This window comes from Chiloscyllium plagiosum, unplaced genomic scaffold (genome assembly GCF_037043375.1).
Source record: "Chiloscyllium plagiosum isolate Xiang-an unplaced genomic scaffold, Cpla_swu_hap1 HiC_scaffold_41, whole genome shotgun sequence".
Classification (NCBI taxonomy): Eukaryota; Metazoa; Chordata; class Chondrichthyes; order Orectolobiformes; family Hemiscylliidae; genus Chiloscyllium; species Chiloscyllium plagiosum.
In genome coordinates, this window is record NW_028270179.1 from 12,440,579 (window position 1) to 12,465,578 (window position 25,000).

The 25,000-nt window shown below is 40.7% G+C and overlaps 1 protein-coding gene across 1 annotated transcript in view; it reads left to right on the plus strand.

The window, feature by feature from the left end:
• LOC148138153 (uncharacterized) overlaps positions 1-25,000 on the plus strand; it is a 72,124-nt gene that overhangs the window by 22,726 nt on the left and 24,398 nt on the right. The window contains exon 3 of the mRNA XM_087981831.1: positions 23,825-23,897. Coding sequence (XP_087837957.1) covers positions 23,825-23,897 — 73 coding nt within the window. The remainder of the gene's footprint in view (positions 1-23,824; positions 23,898-25,000) is intronic.

The following is a 25,000-nucleotide window of genomic DNA, read 5'->3' on the forward strand; positions in this document are numbered from 1 at the left end:
AGCTGCAGAGATAGGTTGAATAGGCAGCAGTTGCTTTTTCTGTAGTATTGGTGCCTGAAGGGTGACCCCCATAGAAGTTTGAAAAGATATGAAATGTATGGATTGGATAAATAGACAAGGTTTTTTTTACCCAGGGCGGGGGAGATCAGAATTAGAAGACAATGGTTTACGGTGAGAGAGGAAAAAAATTGGAAGGGACAGTTCTTTCATACAAAGGGTGGTTTGTGCCGAGAATGAGTTGCAAGAGGAAGTACAAAGTTAAAAATCACACAACACTATGTTATAGTCCAACAGGTTTAATTGGAAGCACTAGCTTTCGGAGCTCCACTCCTTCACCACCTGATGAAAGAGTGGCGCTCCGAAATCTAGTATTTCCAATTAAACCTGTTGGACTATAGTCAGGTGTTGTGCGATTTTTAACTGTATGCACCCCAATTCAATACCAGCATCTCCAAATCAGAGGAAGTGGTAGATGTAGGCAAAATTACATCATTTAAAAGGCATCTGCATGGGTACATGCATAGGAAAGGTTCAGTTGGATATGGGCCAATTGCAGGCAAAATGGGGTATGATTAGCTTATGATATCTGGACGGCATGGATGAGGTGGACTGAAGGGTCTATTTATGTGCTGTACGTCTCCAAAAATCTTTCGCACTACAACTGGAATATATTAGATTTCATTAGATTCCCTACAGAGTGGAAACAGGCCCTTAGGCCCAACAAGTCCACTTCGATCCTCCGAAGAGCAACCCACCCAGACCCGTTCTCCTACCCGTTACCCTTGACTAATCCACCTAAAAATACGTACAATGTAGAATGGTCAATTCACCTAACCTGCACATCTTTGGACTGTGGGAGGAAACCGGAGCACCCGAGGAAACCCACGCAGGCACGGCAAGAATGTGCAAATTCCACACAAACAGTTGCCCAGGCCCCTGGCACTGTGAGTCAGCAGTACTTACCACTGAGCCACCTTGCTGATACGAAAACGTGCTTATTGCCCAATGGTTGGAGGACATGCCGAATGTTCCATCGTTTACTGATTTTATTATTTCATGAATTTCTCTCCCGACTTATTTCTGATTTTTTTTGACTGAATTAAAAATAATTATGTTTTGGTTGTGTTATCACGTGTACCCGAGCGCAGTGATAGAGGAGTACAGCGAAATGTGTGCAACGTCACCATTAACATCACTATCTTTGGTAGAAAAGTACTTCAGAGCAGACTCTAACCCAAAAAAACAAAATTAAAAAATGTAATAAAGTTAAAAGGTGCAGAATCCTTTCCCGTCTTCAGTGATAAACCATGGGACTCGATGGAGGTCAATAACAGCGGATACAGATGCAATATGCAGATAGACTGACTGGAGTGGAGGCCATTTCGGATTTGGTGATTGGCAACGAAACATACCAGGTGTCAGACCTCTCGATGGAAGAGTATTACAGAGATATTGATTCTAATTCCATGACATTTCCTGTACTCCTGAAGAGGGTTAGGAGCAGGTGGTATCGAGGATGACAATGCTATTAGACAGAAACTGTCCGTCTGCATTGGGGACATATGTTCTCAGGGAAATGCACGACAGAAGTTGAGAGGTTGTTTAGGAAGCAGTTGCTCGTAGTGCTGAACATGTTTGACCCACTGAGGCAAGGCCGGGATGGTAGGTTGAAAGAACCGTGCGTGATCAGGTTTGTGAAACATATCATCAAGAGGAAAATGGAAGCTTACTTAAAGTTGAGGAATCAAGGATTCCACAGAGCTTTAGCGGGTTAAAAGTTAGCCAGACAGGAACTGACGAATGGAATCTGGACAGCTACAAGGGGGGGCATGGAAACAAATTGACAGGTAGGATGAAGGAAAGCGCCAACGTGTTCCACATTTCTATGAGGAATAGAGGATGGCCGGAATGATGTTATGAGGAGAAAGTGAGGACTGCAGATGCTGGAGATCAGAGCTGAAAATGTGTTGCTGGAAAAGCGCAGCTGGTCAGGTAATATCCAAGGGGCAGGAAAATCGACATTTCGAGCATGAGCACTTCTTCAGGAGAGAAGGGCTCATGCCCGAAACGTCGATTCCCCTGCTCCTTGGATGCTGCCTGGCCTACTGCGCTTTTCCCGCAACACATGTTCAGCTCGGAATGATGTTATGGCCGATCAAGGATCGTGGAAAGTTATTGAGCAGTAGTCAGAGGAGGAAGGGGATGTCCGGACTAAATACTTTGCTTCAGTGTTGATTCCTGAGAGGGATCGTGTCTTTTGGGAGGATAGCGTGACACAGGCTCCTGTTAGGAAAAAGGATGGGATGAAAATTTTGAAAAACGTCACGACAGTTGAGTTTCCTGGGCCAGAGAGGATATAGCCGAAGTTATGACAGGAAGTGAGGAAATAAATTGTTGTGCCATTTGAGATGATCTGTACGTCTGTACTGTCTACTGGAGTAATTCCAGATGATTGAAGGGTAACAAATGTTATTCCCTTGTACAAGTAAAGGGATAGGGAAAATCCTGGGAATTAAACACCAGTAAGTCTTACGTCAGTTGTGGGCAAATTATTTGAGAGGATTCTGAGAGACAGGACTTATGACTACTGAGGAAATCATAGTTAACACGGACTTGTGAGTGGCAGCGCAAAACTCCGAAAGCTTATTGAATTGTTTGTGGATGTAAGAAAATACGTTGATGAAGATAGAGCAATGGATGTGGTTTACATGGATTTCAGCAATGCATTTGAAAAGATTCCCCAGGGTCGGCTCCTTCAGAAAATCAGGAGGCGTGAGGTCTGTGGAAATCTGGCAGTCTGGGTAATTAATTGTTTGACCAATAGAAGACAGCATGTGGTGATACATATAAACTATTCAGCCGGGAGCTCAGTGATCGGTGGTGTTCAGGGATAGATTATGGGATCTCTACTCTCTTTGATTTTTATAAATGATTTGGACGAGCAATTGGAAGGGTGGATTAACAGGATTGCTAATGACCCGAAGGTTGTTGGAGTTGTGTATATTGTGGAGGGCTGTTGTCGGTTGCAATGGGACGTTCAGAGGATGTCCCCTACCACCAGGGCATTACGGTGGCTCAGTGATTAGCACTGAGATCGATTCCAGCCTCGGCGATTGTGTGCGTGGACTTTGCACGTTCTCCCTCTGTCTGTGTGGGTTTCCACCGGACGCTCCGATTTCCTCGCACAATCCAAAGATTTGCAGTTAATGTGAATTCGCCATGCTAAATGCTCAAGTGTTCAGGGATATGTAACTTGCGTGCATTAGTCAGGGGTTAAATGTCGAGAAATGGTTCTGGTTGGGTTACTCTTCAGAGGATCGTTTGGACTTGTTGGGCCAACACTGATCCGCACAATAGGGATTCGATGATTCTGGGATGCCGATCCTGGCTGAGAAGTGGCAGATGGAATTCAACCAGGAAATGTGCAAAATCATTCAGTTTGGAAGGTCGAATTTGAATGCAGATTACAAGGTTTAATAAAGGATCCTTGGCAGTATGGAGGAACAGAGGAATCTCAGAGTCCGTGTCCATAGAGACCTCAATGTTGTCACCCAAGTTGATAGATTAGTTTAGAATGCATAAGGTATGTTGGCTATCATCAGCAGGTGATTTGAGTTTAAGAGGTGCGAGGTTATTCTGCTGGTCTGCAGAGAGCTCATTAGACGACACTTGGAATATCACTTTCAGTTCTGTTTGTGTCGTTATTGAAAAAATGTGAAAACTTTAGAGAGGGTGCAGAGGAGATTTACTAGGATGCTGCCTGGACAGGAGGGCATGTTATATGAAGAAAGGTAAAGGGAGTGAGGGTTTTTCTCATTGGAGTAAAGTAGGATGAGAGGTGACTTGAAGGAGGAGTACAGGATGCTGAGAGGCAGAGATAGAATGTGTAGCCAGAGACATTTTCCCAACGTGGAAATGTCGACAACACGGGGCAGAGTGCAATGGTAATTTGAGGAAGGTTGAGGGGAGATGTCAGATGTAGTTTCTTTACACAGAGATTGGTGGGTGCGTCACATACACTTCCTGGAGTGGTAGTAGAGTCATGCATATTACGTACATTCAAGTGACTCTTCGATAGGCACATGGAAAATAATACAATAAAGGCTGTGTTGGTTAATCTGATGTTTGAGTGAGATAAAATGCCAGCACAACATCGGGAGCTGAATGATCAGTACTGTTCTAAGACTGCACTGACTGTAGTCTTACATATAGATTATTCGATGTGTAATGCTATTGTCATCCTCAGTTTGCACTAAGATGGGAAATATACATACGAATCGTGGACAGAAGTTCAGAAGGTCAAAAGTCCCATCAGCAGTTTGAGCAGCAAGTAATGGTCGTATGTGAACCCTGTTGATGCATTCGCATTCTGTTCAGTCAAGAAATAAAATGTATTGATTTACGAACATAGATGAATCGCTGAACTCACAATCCCAGTGACTTCAACAATAGCCTATACTCTTTAGTAGAGGGACGAAACAACCAGGGTAACAGCCACGGTAAAGACAGCACCATTGAAGCTTCAGTCTGACAAGAACCCGAGTTCTGATGGGCTTTTGTACAGTGCTCTCACGATGTGGTGAGTATTGAATTACTTAGATTGAATTTTTAAAACTTAATACATTCAAGGGAGGTCACTTTAGATGACCATATCGCAAATAGAATACAGAGGACAAGAAAAGTAAAAAACAACACTCATCTCAGTTACATTAGCTTCTTTTAGAGGAAACATGTTTAAAATGTTTCAGTGGGATACTCCAGTTCAAATTAATCAATCGTAGTCGACATGGTTTACAAAAGGAAAATCATGTGTCTTCTAATTGCTAGTTCGTAACGTTTTTTTGGGCGTAAAGGAGAACCATTACTTGTATTATACTTAGTTTTCTAGAAGATATTTGATGAAGTACCACTTCAAAGAACACTGCTGGAAGAAACAGAGACTCAGGTGAAAAATGTCACGTATTGACATCCGAATAGATTAGCGAGAAAACAAAAAGTAGAGAACCTGCAAAGTTAGATATTTTACAAGTTGGAAAATGTGTGCCAAAACGATCAGTGCTGGCAGGTAAAATTAGATGCATTGACGAATGATGTGGTTGCAAATTTACTTCGACAAAATCACGTGCCAGACAGCAGAAGCAGGAAGTGATAAACAATGTTAACTGATGTCACAATCAACGGATCACGTCTAAGCTCTGATCCCGTGATATATCCAGTTTATCAAGGTGGGAATCAATTAAATAACTCACCACAGGAGCTGGCTCCACAAGTGTCTCTGTCCCCAACGATGGAAGAATACAATAAATCAATGCAAATATAAGTCTGAAGAATTCTTAATACTTTCATATCAAGTGATATTGGAAATGTTTGGCGGCACTGGACAATTCAGAAGCGATGGGCGTTTGCAACATTCCGGCTATAGAACAGGACTGAGCTCAAGAACCCGCTACTCCCTGAATCAATCTGTTTCAGTACAGTTCCAGCGCAGGCATCTGCCCAACTGTGTGGAACATTGCACAATTATATCCTGTATAGAAACAAGATCTGGATAAATACATCCAAGTCAGTTAACATCCCTTAAGCCCTCTCTCACTCATCAGTAAAGTAATGAAAGTTGTCATCAGCAGTGTTACCAAACAGAACCTGCTCAGAGCTCATCTGCATAATGATGCCCGACATGGATCCCCCAGAACCATTGAGCTCCTTACCTAATTTTAGCAATGCTTCAAACATGCACAAAGTGACAGAACTTGACACCAAGACAGCGTTCGATGGGTTGTGGCATCAAACACTGACAGGGAAAAAAACTGGGATGAATGTGCACCGGGGGCAAACGCTCTGCTAGTTCGTGATATGCCGGCACATAGGAAAATGACTGTCATTGTTGGATGTCAATGCATTTAGCTCCAGGGGATTGCTGCAGAAGTTCATCAGGGTAATGCCCCAGACCCAACAATCTTCAGCTGCTTCTTCAATAACCTTCCCGCCATCATAAGGTCAGAAGTGGTGTGTTAAGTCATGATTGCACGATGTTCAACACTATTCGCAACTTCTGAGATACTGAAGCAGTCTACATAGAACAGAGAACATAAAACATTACAGCGCAGTGTAGGCCCTTCGGCCCTCGATGTTGCGCCACACTGTCATACTAATCTGAAGCCCATCCCACCTGCACTATTCCATGTATGCGCATTTGCCTGCCCAATGACGACTTAAATGCACTTAAAATTGGCGAATCTACTACCGTTGCAGGCAAAGCATTCCAAACCCTGACTACCCTCTGAGTAAAGAATGCAACAAGATCTCATTAATGTGAAGACTTAGCCTGACAGCTAGCCAATCACGTTCGTCGTTCGTGCCTCGCAATGCCAGGTAAAGAATATTTCCATTATTCTGTCATGTTGTAGTTTTTCATATCCAACCAGTCTTTGTATTGTTAGGCTGGAAACGTGTTCTTTCAGGTCTGATCAAGCCGAATGCAAGAAGACACGAACACACTTCTGAAAGGAAAATTCATTTACTTAGTCTTATATATGCACAATAAGATGTGAATTTATTATCGAACATAATGTGTGTATATATGTATGTATGTGTGTATATATATATATATATATATATATATATATATATATATACATATAAAACAACTGAGTTACAGTGCCCATAACAAATTGGGTTTTGCAGGCTGACGGCTGGCAGACAGAGCTCTATTTTATTTTCCACAGCACCTGTCCTCGAATCTTGTCCGATGTTGAAGTGCGAAGGCGTCAGCCTCACGAATCTGATTGGATAGTGAACAGTCCCATGGGCAGGGCTCAATCCTTGATTCTGATATTATTCTGAATCTGTGGTTGTGGGCTGAATTTTCATTTCAGTACTTTTCGGGTTTGGGTGTCTCCATGCTCACTACTTAAAAATGTTACAGGCAGACAATCAAGGTATCATGCAGTTACCTCGAAGCCAAAACAAAATTATTTTAAACCAGATGGATTTTTCATGTACCTTCCCACTTTGTATCAATTGCTCATTGACATGTCCAAATAACCCTTAACAATTAACCCAGTGTGGTCTGATTTGAGGATATTATTCTTCATCCGAAAGTTCCTTCTCTCACAACTCAATACTAATTATTCATTTGCCCTTGAATACACAGTCTAAGATCGCATGCCTTCTATCTCGAACATGAAGGAGAAAGTGAGGTCTGCAGACGCTGGAGATCAAAGTTGAAACTTTATTGCTGGAACAGCACAGCAGGTCAGGCAGCATCTAGGGAACAGAAGATTCGACGTTTCGGGCACATGCCCTTCTTCTCGAACATGAACCCAATACACAACACAAGTAATGGACCCTCAAGACCATCGTTCTGTCCTCGATATAATGATCACTTTCGGTTTAGTTAATCTCGTTGTTGCGTCAGCAGGGTATTATCCGTCGATTTAACTTCTCCTCAGATGCTGCCTGACATGCTGTGCTCTTCCAGCACAGCTGTAATCTAGACTCTGATTTCCAGCATCTATAATCCTCACTTTTGCGGTGTAGAAGACATGAGACTCACTGAAGCTTTAACTCTTCCAAGACTCCAATAGCTCCTGAGGCTGATGAGAAATCTTGATCTGTGAGAGCTGGCCTGACTCATTCAGGCTGCGTAAAAAAACTCCAAGGCCTCCAAAGTCTTTTTTTTTAATTGGTCTCCAGTAACCATATCTGAACTTCTATCTTAGAACCTCTCTTTAAAATAAATACAGGACAAGAAAACTCCTTAAATTAACAGCATCGTCACACGTGTCCCTTGAATAAAAGGAGGCTTCATTTTTGAAACCATTAGACCTACTCTGCCAGTAAAAATGTATACTTGACATAGATGGCAAGTCTACAAGCAAAGACACCTACAATCTATTTCTGCTCATTACTCCTGCCACTGAATATCTCCATCGTTCATCACGAATGTTGTGTTAACGCGACGGCAATTATGTTTTATCTTCCTGCCACGTGTAAAATTTGGAATTTGTATGGCTGCAAAAGTAATCTCCATTGAAACAGTCTGGAACTTCTGCCCTTAAGTTGATCCAAAAGTTTTAAGGGGTGATGCTCAGGCATGTTCCTGGGAATATAAATTATGAAATGTTGTAAAGCCATCACTAGACTGGAGATTTCTGGCTAAACTGTGGACTGTTTCTGTTGCTGAGCACTCAATTACCTGGAAGAAAATATCAATAGGTCTTTCCCGTCGTCTTCTTGTAAGAGTACAGCACTGGTACCCAGAGCACATGCACCTATAGTCATCTGGAAAGGTTTTCTGTAATGAGTAGTGCTTTACACTGTGGCCATCTTTAACATAACTTTTAGACAGCCCGTTGACTCTTGAAATCTCCTGCTCTTCTTCAATAAGTTATTCAGTGGAGCAACTGCACTGCTACAATGCAGTCGGAACTTTCTATAAAACCCAGTCAATCCTGAAATCATAGTTCTCCCCTCTTCATCTATGGTGTCAGACACACCCCAATAATCTTTCTTTTCACATTGCGTGCGGCCATCTTTCTATTATCAAAGAAATGTCACAGGTGTTGCAAACTCCCTCTCAGATAAGTTGATCACTAGGCCTGGAAGAAAGTAAGGACTACAGCTGCTGGAGGTCAGAGTCAATAAATGTGGTACCGGAAAAACACAACCAGTCAGACAGCATTAGAAGAGCAGGAGAGTCGGTGTTTTGAGCATAAGCCCTACTGCAAAATCTTTTGGAGGATGGGCTCCTCACCAAGGTTACCTCCTGACGTTGATCGAAAAATTTTGATAGATGCTGCAAATGTTGTTTCCAAGTGTGACTAGATATCACCATGGCACTGTTGTACACCACTCATTTGTTTAATCCAGAAATGAAATTATTGGTTAGTAGTTGAAATGCGTTTGGAGTTTGCTTATACCTAATAGCATAACTTTAATTGGCATAGTCCAAATTTGATCAAACAAGTCCGATAAATGCTGTAACTGTTCCTTCCATGAGAGACTAAAAACCACCAGGTTATCAATATAAACAAGACAGTTGGGTAACCCAGCAATGATCATATTAGTCAGTCTCTGAAATGTGGCTGGAGCGTTTTTCCTACCAAATAGCATGACTTTTAACTGATATAGTCCTTTTCACTTTACGAAGGCCGAAATTGCCCTATTTTTCTCTGACAGAGGCACTTGCCAGTAGCTTCTGACCAAGTCCAATTTAGAAATATCTGTTGCTAATCCCACCTTGCGACACAGTCCTCCAACAGTGGCATTGGTTATGCATCAGTCTTTCTATCAGCGTTGAATTTATGAAAGTCCACATATAACCGTTGGGTACCATTTAGTTTTAGCACCATGACTACGAGTGAGCTTCAGTCACTGTAATTCACTTCCTTCCTCCCATCTTGTAGGATGCACTGTATTTCCTTCTAAAATAATGCTAACTTTCGAGAATTATTTCGACAAGGATATTGCCTAACTGTAGCATCATTTCCTACATTTGCATCATGACCAACTTGTTTTGTACTTCCCTGTTCATGTCCGCATATCTCTCCATGTGGTAGTAGTAACTATTCCAAGTCATTTAGACTTTTTTGTGGACAGTAACTCAATAACGTTTCTCAATTTCTGACAACTTGCTAATTGTTCATTTTGATTTGAGGGCAGTTCAATTCAGAGCACTCTGAACATTTTTCTCCTTCGAACATTAACACCTTCTCCTCTTGTTTTCCTTCGAATGGGTGTATTGAATACCATTGAACATCCCAATGACTCCAGCACTGATCCATGTAGAACATAACTGGTCATCTTTCTCCATTTTGAGAAACTCCCTTCAACTAATATGTTACTTACTGGGAAAAAAGCATATCTCTATCACGACCAGTCTGTGCCCTTAATGATTTTGTCGCACTCAATCATGTCACCCCTCAATCTCCTTGTTTTCTAATGGAAGCAATCCGAACCTCCTCAACCTCTCTTCATAGCTAGCAACTTCCATACCCGGCAACATTCTCGTAAACCTTTCTGCATCGTCTCCAAATGGTCTACCTCCTTTTGGTAATGTGGAGAGCAGAACTGTACACAAAATTTTAAATGCGGCGAAAATTCCGTGCACAATTTGAACATGCACTGACAGCTCTTATACTCAATATGAATTCCGATGAAAGTAAGCATACCATATGCCTTCTTGATTACTCTCTCCAACTGTGCAGCAACCTTCAGGGTACAATGGACCTGAAATCCCAGATCGCTCTGCTCATCAACTTTTGCCAAGGCTCCTGCGTTTACTGTTTCATTCGCTCGAGAATTAGACTTCCCAAAATGCATCACCTCACATTTGCCTGGATTGAACTCCATCTGCAACTTCTCCACCGAACTCACCCGTCTATCTACATTCTCCTGTATTCTTTGTCAGTTCCCTATGCTTTCTGCTACTCCACAAATCTGTGTGTAATCTGCAACTTTTTCTGATCATACGAACATTACTTTCTTCCAGATCATTTGTGTATATCGCAAACAACAGTGACCCCAGCACTGATCTCTGTGGAATAATAACTGGTCACCTTTCTCCATTTCGAGAAACACATTTCAACTACGACTGTCACCTATTGCTCAACAAATGGGGCGGCACGGTGGCACAGTGGTTAGCACTGCTGCCTCACAGCGCCAGAGACCCGGGTTCAATTCCCGCCTCAGGCGACTGACTGTGTGGAGTTTGCACGTTCTCCCCGTGTCTGTGTGTGTTTCCTCAGGGTGCTCCGGTTTCCTCCCACAGTCCAAAAGATGTGCAGGGTCAGGTGAATTGGCCATGCTAAATTGCCCGTAGTGTTAGGTAAGGGGTAAATGTAGGGGTATGGGTGGGTTTCGCTTCGGCGGGTCGGTGTGGACTTGTTGGGCCGAAGGGCCTGTTTCCACACTGTAATGTAATCTAATCTAATCTAAAAAAAGTATTTTTCTTTATCGACTTAACTGGAACACCTTGTGACTTCACTTTCAACATTAGTGTACCACGGGGAACCTTATCAAACGCCCTATTTAGGTCCATGTATATGACATTTAAAGCCCTTCCTTCAGCTATCAAATTGGTCACCTCCTCAAAAAACTTTATTAAGTTGTTAAGGCACGATCTCTCCCGAACAAAGCCATGTTGCCTATCATTGGTAAGACCATTCCTTTCCAAATAAAAATGAATTTTATCCCTCAGTACTTTCTCAAATAACTTTTCCACCACTGAGGTCAGGCTCACTGATTTTCAGTTACCCGGAATATCCTTATTATCCTTTTTGTACAAAATGGCAACACGAGAAAGCCTCCAATCGTCAGACACATCACCTGTATTTAAGTATTCTACAAAGATATCTGTCAGAGCCCCAACTATTTCCTCTCTCAACTCTCTCAGAAAACGGGGAAAGGTCCATTCCGGTCCTGGGGATTTGTCCACCTTGTTAATCTCTAGCATATCCAACATCTTCTCTACAATTGTCAACGTGATCCTGCGAAATCAAATTTCTATCTCGAATCTCAACATTCATGATGTCTCTCTCCTCAGTAAACACTGCTGCAAAGTAATAAATCGGAATCTCACACATTTTCTTAGGGTCGATACACAGTCCTCCTTCCTAAACCTTTATTGGACCAATTCTTTCTCGATTTACCGGCTTGGTTCTTCTATAATAAAAAAAAAGCTTTCGGATTCTTCTTAATTCTGCTCACTAAAGCTATTTCATGACCAATTTTAGACGGCTTGATTCCTCGTTTAAGACTGGTGCTACTCTCTCGATAATCCTCCGGGGTCCATTCTGTTCTAAGGTGCCTGGAGTTTATGTACACTTCCCTTTTCCACTTGGCTGCTGTCACGATTTCTCCTCTCGTCCATGGTTCACGAATCTTGGCTTTCCTATCCTTTGCTTTAAACAGGATATGCCTATCCTGCCCTCACTTTAACCTATCTTTGAAAGCCTCCCAAACATCAAATGAGGAATTCCCTTCAAATTGATGCCTCCAATCTTCATTTCCCAGGTCCTGACTAATTTTGACATAATTGCCCTTGGCCCAGTTTAGTGCTCTTCTCTTACAGCCATTCTAATCTTTGTCTACAAGTATACTAAATTTTCAGAATTGTGGTCTCTGCTCCCAAAGAAATCCCCCACCGCAACCTTTACTATATGGCCAGGCTCGTTTCCCAACACCAGGTCCAATATGGCTTTTCCCTCGTCGGACGATTGACACACTGGCCTAGAAAACACTCGATGCTTTTACAAATTCTGCCCCATCCAGACCTCTAACACTTGTTGTATCCCAGTCAATGTTGGGAAAATTAAAATCACCCATCACCACCATCCTGTTGACTCGACATGATCTGTTTACCGATTTGTTCTTCTACCTCACGCTAACTGTTGGGAGGCGTGTAATACAGTCCCAACAATGTAACTGCATCCTCTTTATTTCTCAGCTCCACCAATAACGCCTCACCACACAAGCCTTCCATTATGTCCTCCATTAGCACAGTCGTGATATCATCCCCCACCAACATTCCAACATCTCCCTCCACATTTTGCTTCCGTCACTGTCTTGTCTGAAGCAGCAGGTCTCTGTGATTGTAATAGTGCCATACACCCAGGCACCAATCCAAGCCCTCTGTTCTTCTGCCTTACCCACTATACTCTTGCAATAAGAATGTGAACTTCAGACCACCAGTTCTTTCGCATTCATCTGCTCTCTGCCTACTCTTCTCCTTTTAATCTATCTTCATGATTCTTCCAGTCTCCAGTTTCTACCTCGCTGTCTACTTGGCTACTCTTCTGGTCCCCAGACCCCAGCCACATTAGTTTAAAACCTCCATATTAATTGGCTGTTGCAGTAAAATCACTTATGACTCACGGTTTTTGACAAGAGAAAGAGTAAAAATTTGCATTTTTTAAAACTGATCCACTAATGTCATTACATGATCATTTACATTTCACAGTATTGCAACGGTTCACCAGCAGAAGTAGAAATCTTTGTAGTTACCATGACATGAAGCGAGATATTGCATCAAATACACTGATCACTTCGTCTCACCTTATTTATCTTTTTCAGAAAGTCCCTTACGGAATTAGGACAAAAAACAGAACCGTTTGTATGAAACTCCATTCTATCAAAATTAAGCTGTGGCATTTGTAATTCATGGCCTGCAATACACCGCAACAGTCCATTTGTCCACTTTCGATCACAGAGGTTTGGAGATGCGGAGTCCAAACTTTCAAAATAACTCCTATGACGGTGATTACTACAGCTTAAACATCTCATCCCCAGGTTGTCAAAGGAAGACATTCTCAGAGTGGAGCGGTGAGATCAAACATATTTCGCTGTTATCAACAATCCACCAAACTGGGGATCATTGCTCCTGACTTCAGAATGTGATAGAAGCAGCAGTCCCCGTTAATACGATAAAGGTGATAATCTAATTGAAAAGCAGCGTGGTAGGATATTTGAAAGGGAGCACTTCCGTTCCTTCTGCTTTATTCACTATTCTCTCGCTTTTCTTTTTTCTTTATCCCACATTTGAACTTTCCGCGGCTCTCTGTTTGGCCTCTCTGAGCCGGGGCCCAGCCTGGTCTCAAGACGGCTCTCAGCCTGGTCTTTCAGCAGTTCATGGCAGTATCTCGCCTAGGCGTGCGAGTGGATCCTGCCCATGTATGTGCCACAGGCACCAGCGGTGATTGGATCGGCGAGGAGAAACATGGACCGCACATGCAGGAGAAATAGCATTCAAGCAGCAGGATAATGGACATTTCAGGCATCAGCCCTCCATCAGAAATTTGCAATCGAAAAAGTGGCAGTTTCAGCAGCAGCCACCTTACTTGTGGCAGTGGCGTTGAGAACAGGCAGCAGAGCGAGGTAAGTGGTGGACTTTTAATATATTCCTTTGTTAACACAGTTTGAATTGCGAGAAACTTAATTGCTAACTCTTTCTTTATTTTTCTAATATTCTATGAACTAAAACATAACCTTTACAATTCTTCTTTCCCTTAGTATTTTGTACATTTTTATTTAAATCATGGTACTTTATACCTAAGACAACGTCATGTGTGGTAAGATTGGACAATTTTCACTGTACTCCTGTAATTCTATACTTGACCACACATGACAAATAAATCTAAGTAAAATAATCGATTATTCAGCATTAACTAGAACATAGATCTTTTTAAAAGTGTGAATGTGACATGTCCATGCAAGATTGAAACAGTGGATTAAGTCATCAGTGTGACACGGTGCTAAAATCAGTGAAACACAGACATAGAAAAGCGCTATCGCTACAAAATACTTTTTTTGTTTCTTTTTTATGTTTTCTTGCATTCAGTCATGGCGTCAAAGATCACCGGGGCTGGCAGAATTTGTTAAACTGACATGTGGACCACACAACTGACATCGGTTTTAACTCATGGATAAAAGCAAATTACTGCGGTTGCTGGAATCTGAAACCAAAAGAGAAAATGCTAGAAAATCTCAGCAGGTCTCGCAGGTCAGTTGGACTCGAAATGTCAGCTCCTTTCTCTCCTTACAGATGCTGCCAGTCCTGCTGAGATTTTCCAGCATTTTCCCTTCTGGTTTCGGTTTTAACTCAAACGGTTCAACTTTAGTCTGAGCATGCAGTTTTAGAATATCAAATCTAAATTTGCCGATTGAGCCCGAGGTAGTTATTGGAAAAATCAAACACATTCGCATCTACATGCAAGTTATGGAGTGAGACATTTTTGCGGTGGAGCAATCTGTGGGTTTGCGATTAAAATAAGATCAGTAATGATTTCATCGAATGACAGTACGAGCTGGAGTTACATAGTGGTCAATTCCCTCAACTCCACATCAAAGCAATTTATCTTACTTCACTCTACCCTGTTCGCTCTATATGAATGGATTCAAAATCCATATCTTTTCACATGGATTTTTCACGATTTCTGAACAAGTATGTCTTCCCTTATCTCGGGAATTTTTATTGGATTTTGCTTTCCTTCGCCAGCTCCGAATTAGTCCTCTGAAGTGAGGATTTTCTAAGCTTCTGATTATATATTTGTTGAAAATACCTATAACTACTGATATGGAGTTATGTAGCCGGTGAATCGGTGGCAAACAGAGCACGTTAAGGGCAATGTTTTCATGAAAGACTCAGTGGAAAGCAGGGTAGTGATAAAAAAAGAATTGAAGGGAAAATTAGAGCATTCCACCTCCAATGATGCACACCTCTCCCTGAGACACTGCTAGACACTGCCTTTCTCCCTCTTCAAGGAATCCCTCTCTTGGCTTTCATGACTAATATAAAAAGGATAAATCAATTTTAGTATTCTAAAATAATTATCCATCATTTACCCAGTTCAAAGTTCGGATGGTATTTAACATCTGTGTCTGGTTATTTGGAAATCTGCATATTAATGTTCTGAACTTCTTTCACTCTGAAACAATAGCAACCAAAAATAGTCGAACACAAAGGAAATACAAAGCAAAACATTTCCCACATTATACAATAAAGAACCCCCAGAGCATATCGACTGAAATCAAGTTCAGAGTGAAGTTTCCTATTCTTTGTTTGCATCAGAACTTCCAGGTCTGGTGGAGCTTGGTGATTGCTACGAAAGACACTTTCCCATGTTCTGTCCAAATATAAAATTCTGTGGAAAACAGATACAGCATTTGTTAACAGAGAAAGTAAAGCGATCTGTAATGTACTGTAAACTAAGGCGCTGTTCTGCCAAATAATCTGAGCGCTGCTTTTGAAATAAAATGAAGAACACTCACAAACAATATAACATTATTCAATATAGAAGGTGGTCACATCAGTGGTCATGTCAATTCCAACCCGCGAATTACGAATCCAGCTAATCACAATATCCAGTCTTATCCCTTTATCTCTCTCGTTCCAATGCGTTCACTGCAAATTAAGGTCATTTTATCCAGTAAATACAATGAATGATATTCAAGAGGGAAGACTCAGGAATCAGATCGGAAAGAGTGAGACGTAAGGAAAAGATTCAATAAATATTAAAGAAACACTTGCTATTTTACTGTAGCAAAATAGTAAATTTTGCTATTTACTATGCGAATGGACTTCATGATAATTTGTTCTTAAAGTACAGGTATCAACTTTGATTCATTTCGTAAGACTGTTAAAATTGTAGAGGGAACGTCTGAAAGAAATCAATTGATATATTTGCATGGATAGACAATAGACAATAGGTGCAGGAGTAGGCCATTCTGTCCTTTGAGCCTGCACCACCATTCATTATGATCATGGCTGATCACCCTCAATCACTATCCTGTTCCTGCCTTATCTCCATAACACTTGATTCCACTATCCTTGAGAGCTCTATCCAACTCTTTCTTAAACCAATCCAGAGACTGGGCCTCCACTGCCCTCTGGGACAGAGCATTCCACACACCCACGACTCTCTGGGTGAAGAAGTTTCTCCTCATCTCTGTCCTAAATGGTCTACTCCTTATTTTTAAGCTGTGTCCTCTGGTTCGGGACTCACCCATCAGCGGAAACATGTTTCCTGCCTTCAGAGTGCCCAATCCTTTAATGATCTTATACGTCTCAATCATATCTCCTCTCAGTCTTCTAAACTCAAGGGAATACCAGCCAAGTCGCTCCAATTTTCCAATCTAAGATAGTCCTGCCATTCCAGGAATTGACCTCGTGAACCTAAGCTGCACTCCCTCAATAGCCAGAATGTCTTTCCTCAAACTTGGAGACCAAAACTTCACACAATATGCCAGGTTTGGTCTCACCAGGGCCCTGTACAGCTGCAGAAGAACCTCTTTCCTTCTATACTCAATCCCTCTTGTTATGAAGGCCGGCATGCTATTAGCTTTCTTCACTACCTGCAGTACCTGCATGCTTGCCTTCATTGACTGGTGTACAAGAACACCCAGACATCTTTGTCCTGCCCCTTTACCTAACTTGACTCCATTTAGATAGTAATCTGCCTTCCTGTTCTTGTCACCAAAGTGGATAACCATACATCTGTGCACACTAAACTGCTTCTGCCATGCATCTGTCCACTCACCTAAAATGTCCAAGTCATTCTGTAATCTCCTAACATCCTCTTCACATTTCACCCTGCCACCCAGCTTTGAATCATCAGCAAATTTGCTATCGTTACTATTAATACCATCTTCTATACCATTAATATATACTGTAAAAAGCTGCGGTCCCAGCATTGATAGCTGTATTAATGCTGCGCTCTATACAGAAAAATGTTTGTTGTCTTGAATTGATTCAATCATCTAATCTACGATTTCTACCTTTACATTTACATTCACAAAGGTTTGATTAGTTTCAACTGAAGTGTTGAACCAACCACAGCAGAATATTACATTGAGTTCAAATCGAAAGAAGGGTTATTTTGCAACTATAGACAGATGATACAGATAGGATGTCACTTCTGGGGCATCACTTGCAAGATGTATTACAATACTTTCTAAATTCAAAATTCTGTTTTGAATGTTATGTTTGCACAATCAATGAAGGATCTCAATCGTGGGCAATTTTCCACTGAATATCAACTTGGTCGAGGTATTAATGCACTGAAGTTAAACAAATTGCAGAAATTTGAATGCATCACAATTTACATTTTTCGATATGAATATTTTTCAAGTTCTCTTATCACAGGGAATATTCTAACATCATGCAATGTCTCAAAATACATTAGGGTCATTTGTGTGTCTTCGTTACAGTTATTCATCTGCACTAATATTGAAGATGCAGCAGATTAATTTTGGAAAGCAAGCTTCTTCAATCAGGTATAGCAAATTATAAGGTAAAATATCATTACAGTTAATTAATTAATTAATGTTGTTTTCCAGTATGGTAGAAAATCCACGTATCTTCAGTTGAAATATATGAATTGCAGGAATTCTCGTCCACTCACTGATCCTAAAAGAAATGCAGCCGAATCTCTCTCGACCAATACTGACTATGTATTGATTAATATTTGCATATTAAGCTAGCAGCATAAGCCATTGTTTCTGCTGCCTCCAGATGGATGAACCACCAGACACATATTTCCTTCTGTCTTGTCAGCCTTCCACAAGAACCACTCCGGCCAGTACCCCATTGTCCATTCCCAATGCAACCCCCACAGCGTCACGACGCCTTCTGCTGCAACCACAGAAAGTGTTACACCTGCCTGGTGACTTCCTCCCGTCTCAGTATCTATGGGCGCAATCACATTTTCCAGGTGAAGCACTGCTTTACCTGAACTTCACTCAGTATAGTCTTCTATGTTCGCTACTCACAATGTAGGGTGCTCTACATTGCGGAAACAAAGCATAAAGTGTGCGACTGCTTCCTGGAAGGCAAATATATGACGCATAAAACAAATTTCCCGAGGTTCGCGTTGCCTAGCAATTCAACACAGCGCATTGTTCACTGATCAACATCTCTGCAGTGCTTCAGCGAAGTTCAGCGTAAGCTGAAATGTCAGAACCTCATTTTCCGTTTGGGAATACGGCATCCTTCTGGGCTCAATGATGAATTCAACATTTTTAATGGTTGAACAACTTTCCGCGTTTTCCTCCTCCGGGACACACCAGGCCTTGTTATCACAGACTATTGTCTACAAAACTGCACATGCAATTATTGTCCAGTAAGAGTCCCAATTAGCTGTTGCACATTTACTTAGGGGGTGATCGTTATCCACTTTGTTTTCTGCACATCAGTTTTGCAGACTCTCTATCTCTATCTCACCACCTATTGTTTACTTCTAACCTTGATGCCTTACCCTGTCTTCTAAAGTTCGAGCCTCTCTGCTAATTGAAAATTCTATTAAAAGCTCACCTTGCTTCGTACTCTGCTAAATGTGACTGAGTTACTGAACACCCTTGATTTCCACTTTTTGTGGAAAAATAACTATTTACTTATTTATCTATAACAGTAAACACTAAACTAAAACGACTGAGAAATCCGAGCTTCCTTTTTGCCAACATTTCCCTATCTAACTCCATCTGGATTACAATGCTGCTCCAATTGGACAGTTATTAAACATTAAATTGGAGTCTCAAAGTTCATCCAGTCTCTGAGCAGTCTTTGTTCCAGTCGTCCGAATGTGCTGTTTTCTTCCAACGTACCAATTGTTCTGTCTTCTCTTTGGGACTTCTTAATCTTTACAGCAATTTTCTTTGTATAACGTTTCTTGTTCCCTCTCAAAGAGGGTGCCTTCTGGGAGATGTCCTTTGAGATCCCCTTTCGGATGACAACTCCTTTCCGATTCGATGGGTAGTTGTCTCTGACTAATTTGTCTCTGACTGATTGGTCCAATTTATCAATGCAGTGATATTCAAATTCAATAGCTTTTTGATATCGTGGGCACACATTAAAATAATTGGTTAAATTCAAACCCGGTGCCTTCACATCAAAGCACTCCAAGCTGATTCTTAAGTATTATCAAATCTCAGCACACTCTGCAGATTTTTGCGTGAGTGTTGCACACAAAGACACAAGTAGTTACCTATGCACATATGAAAATGTACAAATCAACCCTTTGAAACTGTTTTCTCAGTCCATTTTGATTCATGCCGTAATTCGTTTTGCAGCTTTAGTGTAAGTGAAAGTTTTGTCAGGTAAATCGAAAGATGCTTCATGGAGAAATGTATCGTTTGGAACTGGAGTCAGTTATGTTCCAGAGTCGATGACGTGGTGAGATTTCCTCTTTTAAAAGACTTACTTTGCTATTTGGTATTTTATATGTATTTATCATTCCTTGTCATCATTATATTTTTATTTTAAGGTTACTTGCATGCTTTAATAAAATTTCAGATTGAGTAATTAATGCCAGGCAAATTAATTGCTTCGACTGATCTGTAATTCGACGGGATATTTCTTTATGTTAACTGGATAGTGTTGCTGGAGTCGGATGTCATTGAATCCCCTTATTATGGAAGCATGCAATTCAGCCCATCGAGTCTATGCCATCGAGTTCAAAATGCATTCCACCCAGACCAACATTAACACTGCAATTCTCAAGTCGACCGCATCTAGCCTACACATCCTTGGACAATTAACAATGGATAATTCACGTAACCTGCAAGTTTTTGGATTGTGGGTGGAAACCAGAGAACCTGAAGGAAACCCGAAGATGCATGGAGGTAGTGCACACTCCACAAAGGCAGTCACCCAAGGCTAGAAACGAAGTCGTGTCCCTGATACTGTGAGGTATCAGTGCTGATCACTGAGCCAACGTACCGCCTCAATATATCTGGATTAATTACATTTACCCTTTTAACTTATCCTTGAAAAATATCTGACAGTCTGTCTTGATATGTCTCACTGATTTGTTTTCATATTTTCTTTTCCTTTATTTTAAACTTGGGCAGCTTTTCATTCCCTTGAAATTGATTTGAACCCAATAAATATTTTCTGCAATTCTTGCAAATCACTTCCTTTGGCATAACACAACCTTAAAAATAATTTAGTAGACGTCATTGATACACATTTTCGATTGAGTTTTATTTCCTTCAAGGTATGTATGTCTAATGCAGACTGTATTGAATTGCTTTTAAATATTAACCATTTCAGTACACCGTCAAAATTATTAATACAATATTTTATAAATTCTAATTTAGAAATATTACCTGTTTGACTAAAGATTGGGATACAGACTCCCTTCTGCTGCTTGCTCAGGCAACTCATACCAAACAAGTAAAACATTCTCAGTGAAATGTTTCCCCCAGGTCGCTGATAAATCTTTTTAGTTTCACCATGAAATTGTGTCCTCAGGTTTTGCCCTCTCTGAAGCTTGGGAGAAGACTTCAGCTATTGTGATGGTAGTATGGCTTTAAGTGATGTTTTTTGTTCTTTTTATTGCAATGAAGAAAGATTGAGACAGACTAGTTGAGTAGCTTTCTCTGCACTCAATAAAATAAGCAGCTTGTAAGATATATATATAAAAAAAACATGTTTGCAACAATAAGCAGTCTGAATATTTGGGGTCAATTTCCCACGGAATATGGACGTTCTTTTTCCAAGTTATAAACATCAGTAGCATTTTTTGGGTTCTTTCATTTGAATCTGGAACTTCATATTCTTCTCCCTGTTTAAACTAAAAGCTTGTATTCTCTTCCTGCCACTAAAACTGGCATGAGACACAATCGGCTTTGCTGAATTTGCCTTTGCCAAGGTGTGCTAATGGGATGTTACTATATTCCAACTGTTAATAAAGAGTTGCTAATGTGTTATTTTGTAGAGCATTTGGTAGAGTGACAATTAAGCCAGTTTTTTTTTATTTTTACATTTTCTGCATTTTACTTACAGCGCGTGAATAAAGTGTTTTATTTCAACGTTCGTATTTGACGAATCGAATTTCACCCACAACAAAACTTTTTATATCGAGCTTTAACTTCAGAAATAAACAATCTGCAGTTAAGGCTATCGTTTTAGTATATTTTGAGGGGAACAGAAAACTATCCACCATAAACTTCTATAAACTCAACCCAAGGTAAAAATGAAACTCATGAGGAGAAAGTGAGGTCTGCAGATGCTGGAGATCAGAGCCGAAAATGTGTTGCTGGAAAAGCGCTGCCGAATATGTGTTGCTGGAAAATCACATTCCTGAAGAAGGGCTTATGCCCGAAACGTCGATTCTCCTGTTCCCTGGATGCTGCCTGACCTGCTGCGCTTTTCCAGCAACACATATTCGGCAAAAATGAAACTCATGAAAGGGAAAGAGAATAAAAAAAAGCTCAGTGTTTTCAATGCATAAAGTAGGCCATGTCAAATCACAGTGCTGATGGGTTAGAAAACGCACTCGGAAGAATAATGTAGGAATACCGGTAAAACCTGTGAATTTGGTTGAATTGGTCAAGGAAATCACAGTGGAGGCTGAAAACTGCACCAAAATGTAATACTGTTTTGGAGCAACAAGTGTCAGAACGTTTTGAACAAATTACTTGTGAAGGTAAGGTTTGCTCGCATAGGCCAGGAGTAGCAGGTAAATATGTTACAGTATGAAGAGATACTGAATCATGTCCATGTTGGATGTTGACAGGTGACGAGATATGCAAATCAGATAGACTATTGCCAGAAAAAGTGTTGGTACGTGGAATTAATAATGAGACAGCAAATGGTCAATTATGCACGATGAGATTAGAGTTTTCAGTGAAAATTCGAATAGTTGTTTGCAGCAATACTGAAATAACTCTCGGCTCCAGGAATATAATTTATCCTTGCTAACGGTAAAGAAGGATCACAGGTAGGAGTGCTAATTACTGTGGTGGAAAAGCCAGTAGAAAGTCAGGCGATTGAGGTATTATAAGGAGAGTTTGGGGATTTTTCCTGATAATAAATTCATAAAGCCAGCATTTGAAACACAAGGAGGAATCAATTAATAAATATCAGGAAAGTGCAATGGAATTATCACATGCCACGTTTGATCCAATGGTTAGGACAAAAGAAGAACAGGAAGCAGACAAGAAATGGAAAGCTCGCATTTTTGCTCGCAGAGATAAAGTTTTACTGTTGCTTCCAGTCATATGTGAACATTTAGAAGGAAAGTTTAGTGGTCCTTATTAACTCGAAAGGAAATTGAGTGGAGTGAGCGATTTGTTAACGAATCCAGGCAGAAAGTAATCTCAGAGTGTGTCATGTGAATGTCCTCAACAGTTATTTTGACCGGGAAGGAAAGCAAAATTAGAATGTGTTACTGGTTGCAAGACACAGTTATGAGTCAAGTTCAGAGAATTTGGAATTAAGCAATCTTCAAATTGAATCGAACAATGAGCAATCTGGCAACAATTGGAATAAATCATTGAGTTGCTTTCCAGAGGGAAACCGAAGTGGCGTGGAACAGTCATTGCTATCGCATGTGGAAAAATGTGGGAATATGCTGGGAAGTGCTTACCAAATTATGCATGATATAGATAGAGGAAATACTGTTCCAATTTAGCTAATTTGTATGGACAATACACACTGATGTTGGCACAGATTGAGAAAAACGTGAATGCACGCTCCAAGACAACATAATCTAAGTGAGATGCATTGATTGGAGCTCACTCTTGCCAGTGGTGCCAATACCAGACGGTCCCCATACATCATGTGTGTATTGAATGCAAAGTCAATACAGTTACAAAGGCTGATTCATATCCGATTCCACGTTTGGAATACTATATTGAAAAGTTGGGACAGCCAACTTATGTTTGCAAGAGGATGCAGTTAGGTAGCTTGATCTGAAAGAGCGAAGACAGTTGCGGCTTTGGTAACACAGAATGGACTGCATCAATTTGGGATGAAGAGTGTACCAGGCATATTTCAAAGACTAACCAATAAAGTATGTTTTTGGAGTAACCAATTGTATGGTATATATCAGGGAACTGGCAGGTTTCAGTCACAAACGGAAATATAATTTGCAGCATTTTTTCAGAGGTATTCACTTGAATTTGGGAGTTAGACTTTGAAATAAACCAGATGCAGGTGAATTTGCCAATGCCCAAGATATGTTCCTGGGCCGTGTTACCAAAATGATCATTTGACAAAAGCAATTAGAGAGGTTGCAATTCCAATAACGAAGACAAAAGTTATTTCCTGGGATTGAGTGCGTTTGCCAGAAATTCGTTGGGAACTTTAGCAGTGTGGCTGCTGCCCTCTTTGAATTGCCAAAGAAATATAAGACGATTCGGTGGATAGTAGACTAGCTGTATTAATCACTGCCCACGTGTGAGCCAAAACTAATTACGCAAAAGCATTCAAGTTGGTTATCACTCCAAGTCATGTGGTTGTCGGTGCAGTACTCTACAATAAGACGACGGCAAGATAGAAAGGCCTATCTGATATTTCTCCATGAATCTGAACATTCATTTGCAGAAATATTCGAAACTTGACAAGGAGTCTTTGAGTTTGGTGTTGGCCTTGCAACATTTCAATGTTAATGATCGCGGTAAAGTGTCTGAGACAGTTATATATACTGATTATAATCCGATAAAGTTTTTGGAGAAATTTAAGGGCAAAAGCCCAGACTGTATAGATGGAGCTTATTGATTCAGCCATTCAGTTTAAACATTGTGCATGTTCAAAACGACAAAACGTTATTGCTGTCACTTTGTCGAACGTTGTGTGAGAAACAAATGCAAGTGTTTTTGGTGGAAGGAGTAAAGTGTCTGAAATAGAATATAGTAGTAAATATTTGCGTGGTTATAGTCAAATTAATTAAGACTGATAGCTTTAAAAATGAAGCCATATTTGTATATTAGTGATTCGTATTTAGTGTCAAGTTTGAAAAGTTAGTTGTCATAACGTTTTTCTTTTAGAGAGATCATAAAAGCAGAGACGCAATTATATCTCGGAAGGAGACTAGTTTAACAATGACAGTGGAATGGCCAGTTCTCCCAATTCGGGTATATTCTAATTTGGTTAATTTGCAGCCCGAAAGCTGCTGGAGGCGGAGCAGAAGCTATTGTAGTGTAGAAACGTTCCAAATCTCAACACATGTTTGCTGACTGGCATTCTGTCTGAAAGCACCTTGGAAGATGTTTCCTGTTGTATGTAAGAGCCTGTGTCTGAATTTATCATTTATCAAGGGTGTGTTTATGCGATGTTACGGAAATTAGAACAGTTCGGTAGTTACAATGTGGTATGGTGGCTCAGTATTTAGCAATTCTGCTGATTCTGGCCTTGGGCAACTGTTTGTGTTGACTTTGCACATTCTCCCCGTTTTTGCGTGGATGTCTTCCAGTGCACCGGTTTGCTCACACAACCCAAAGATGTGAATGTTATGTGAATTGATCATGCTGAATTGCCCATAGTGTTCATGGATGTGTCGACCAGTTACATGAGTAACTAGTCTACCCATCCCAGATAGCTGCATGAATGTGTCTTTCTCCAATAAGGACTATGCCAAGTACAAACAATGGTCAGAAATAATTGTGATTCTAGTGGTGAACATCAGATATAAATAAGTGCATCATAATCCTTATTTCAGAAGACAGTGTCAGTAATTCTGTATTCTTATTGAAAATGAATGCTCCTGCAAATGAATGCTCC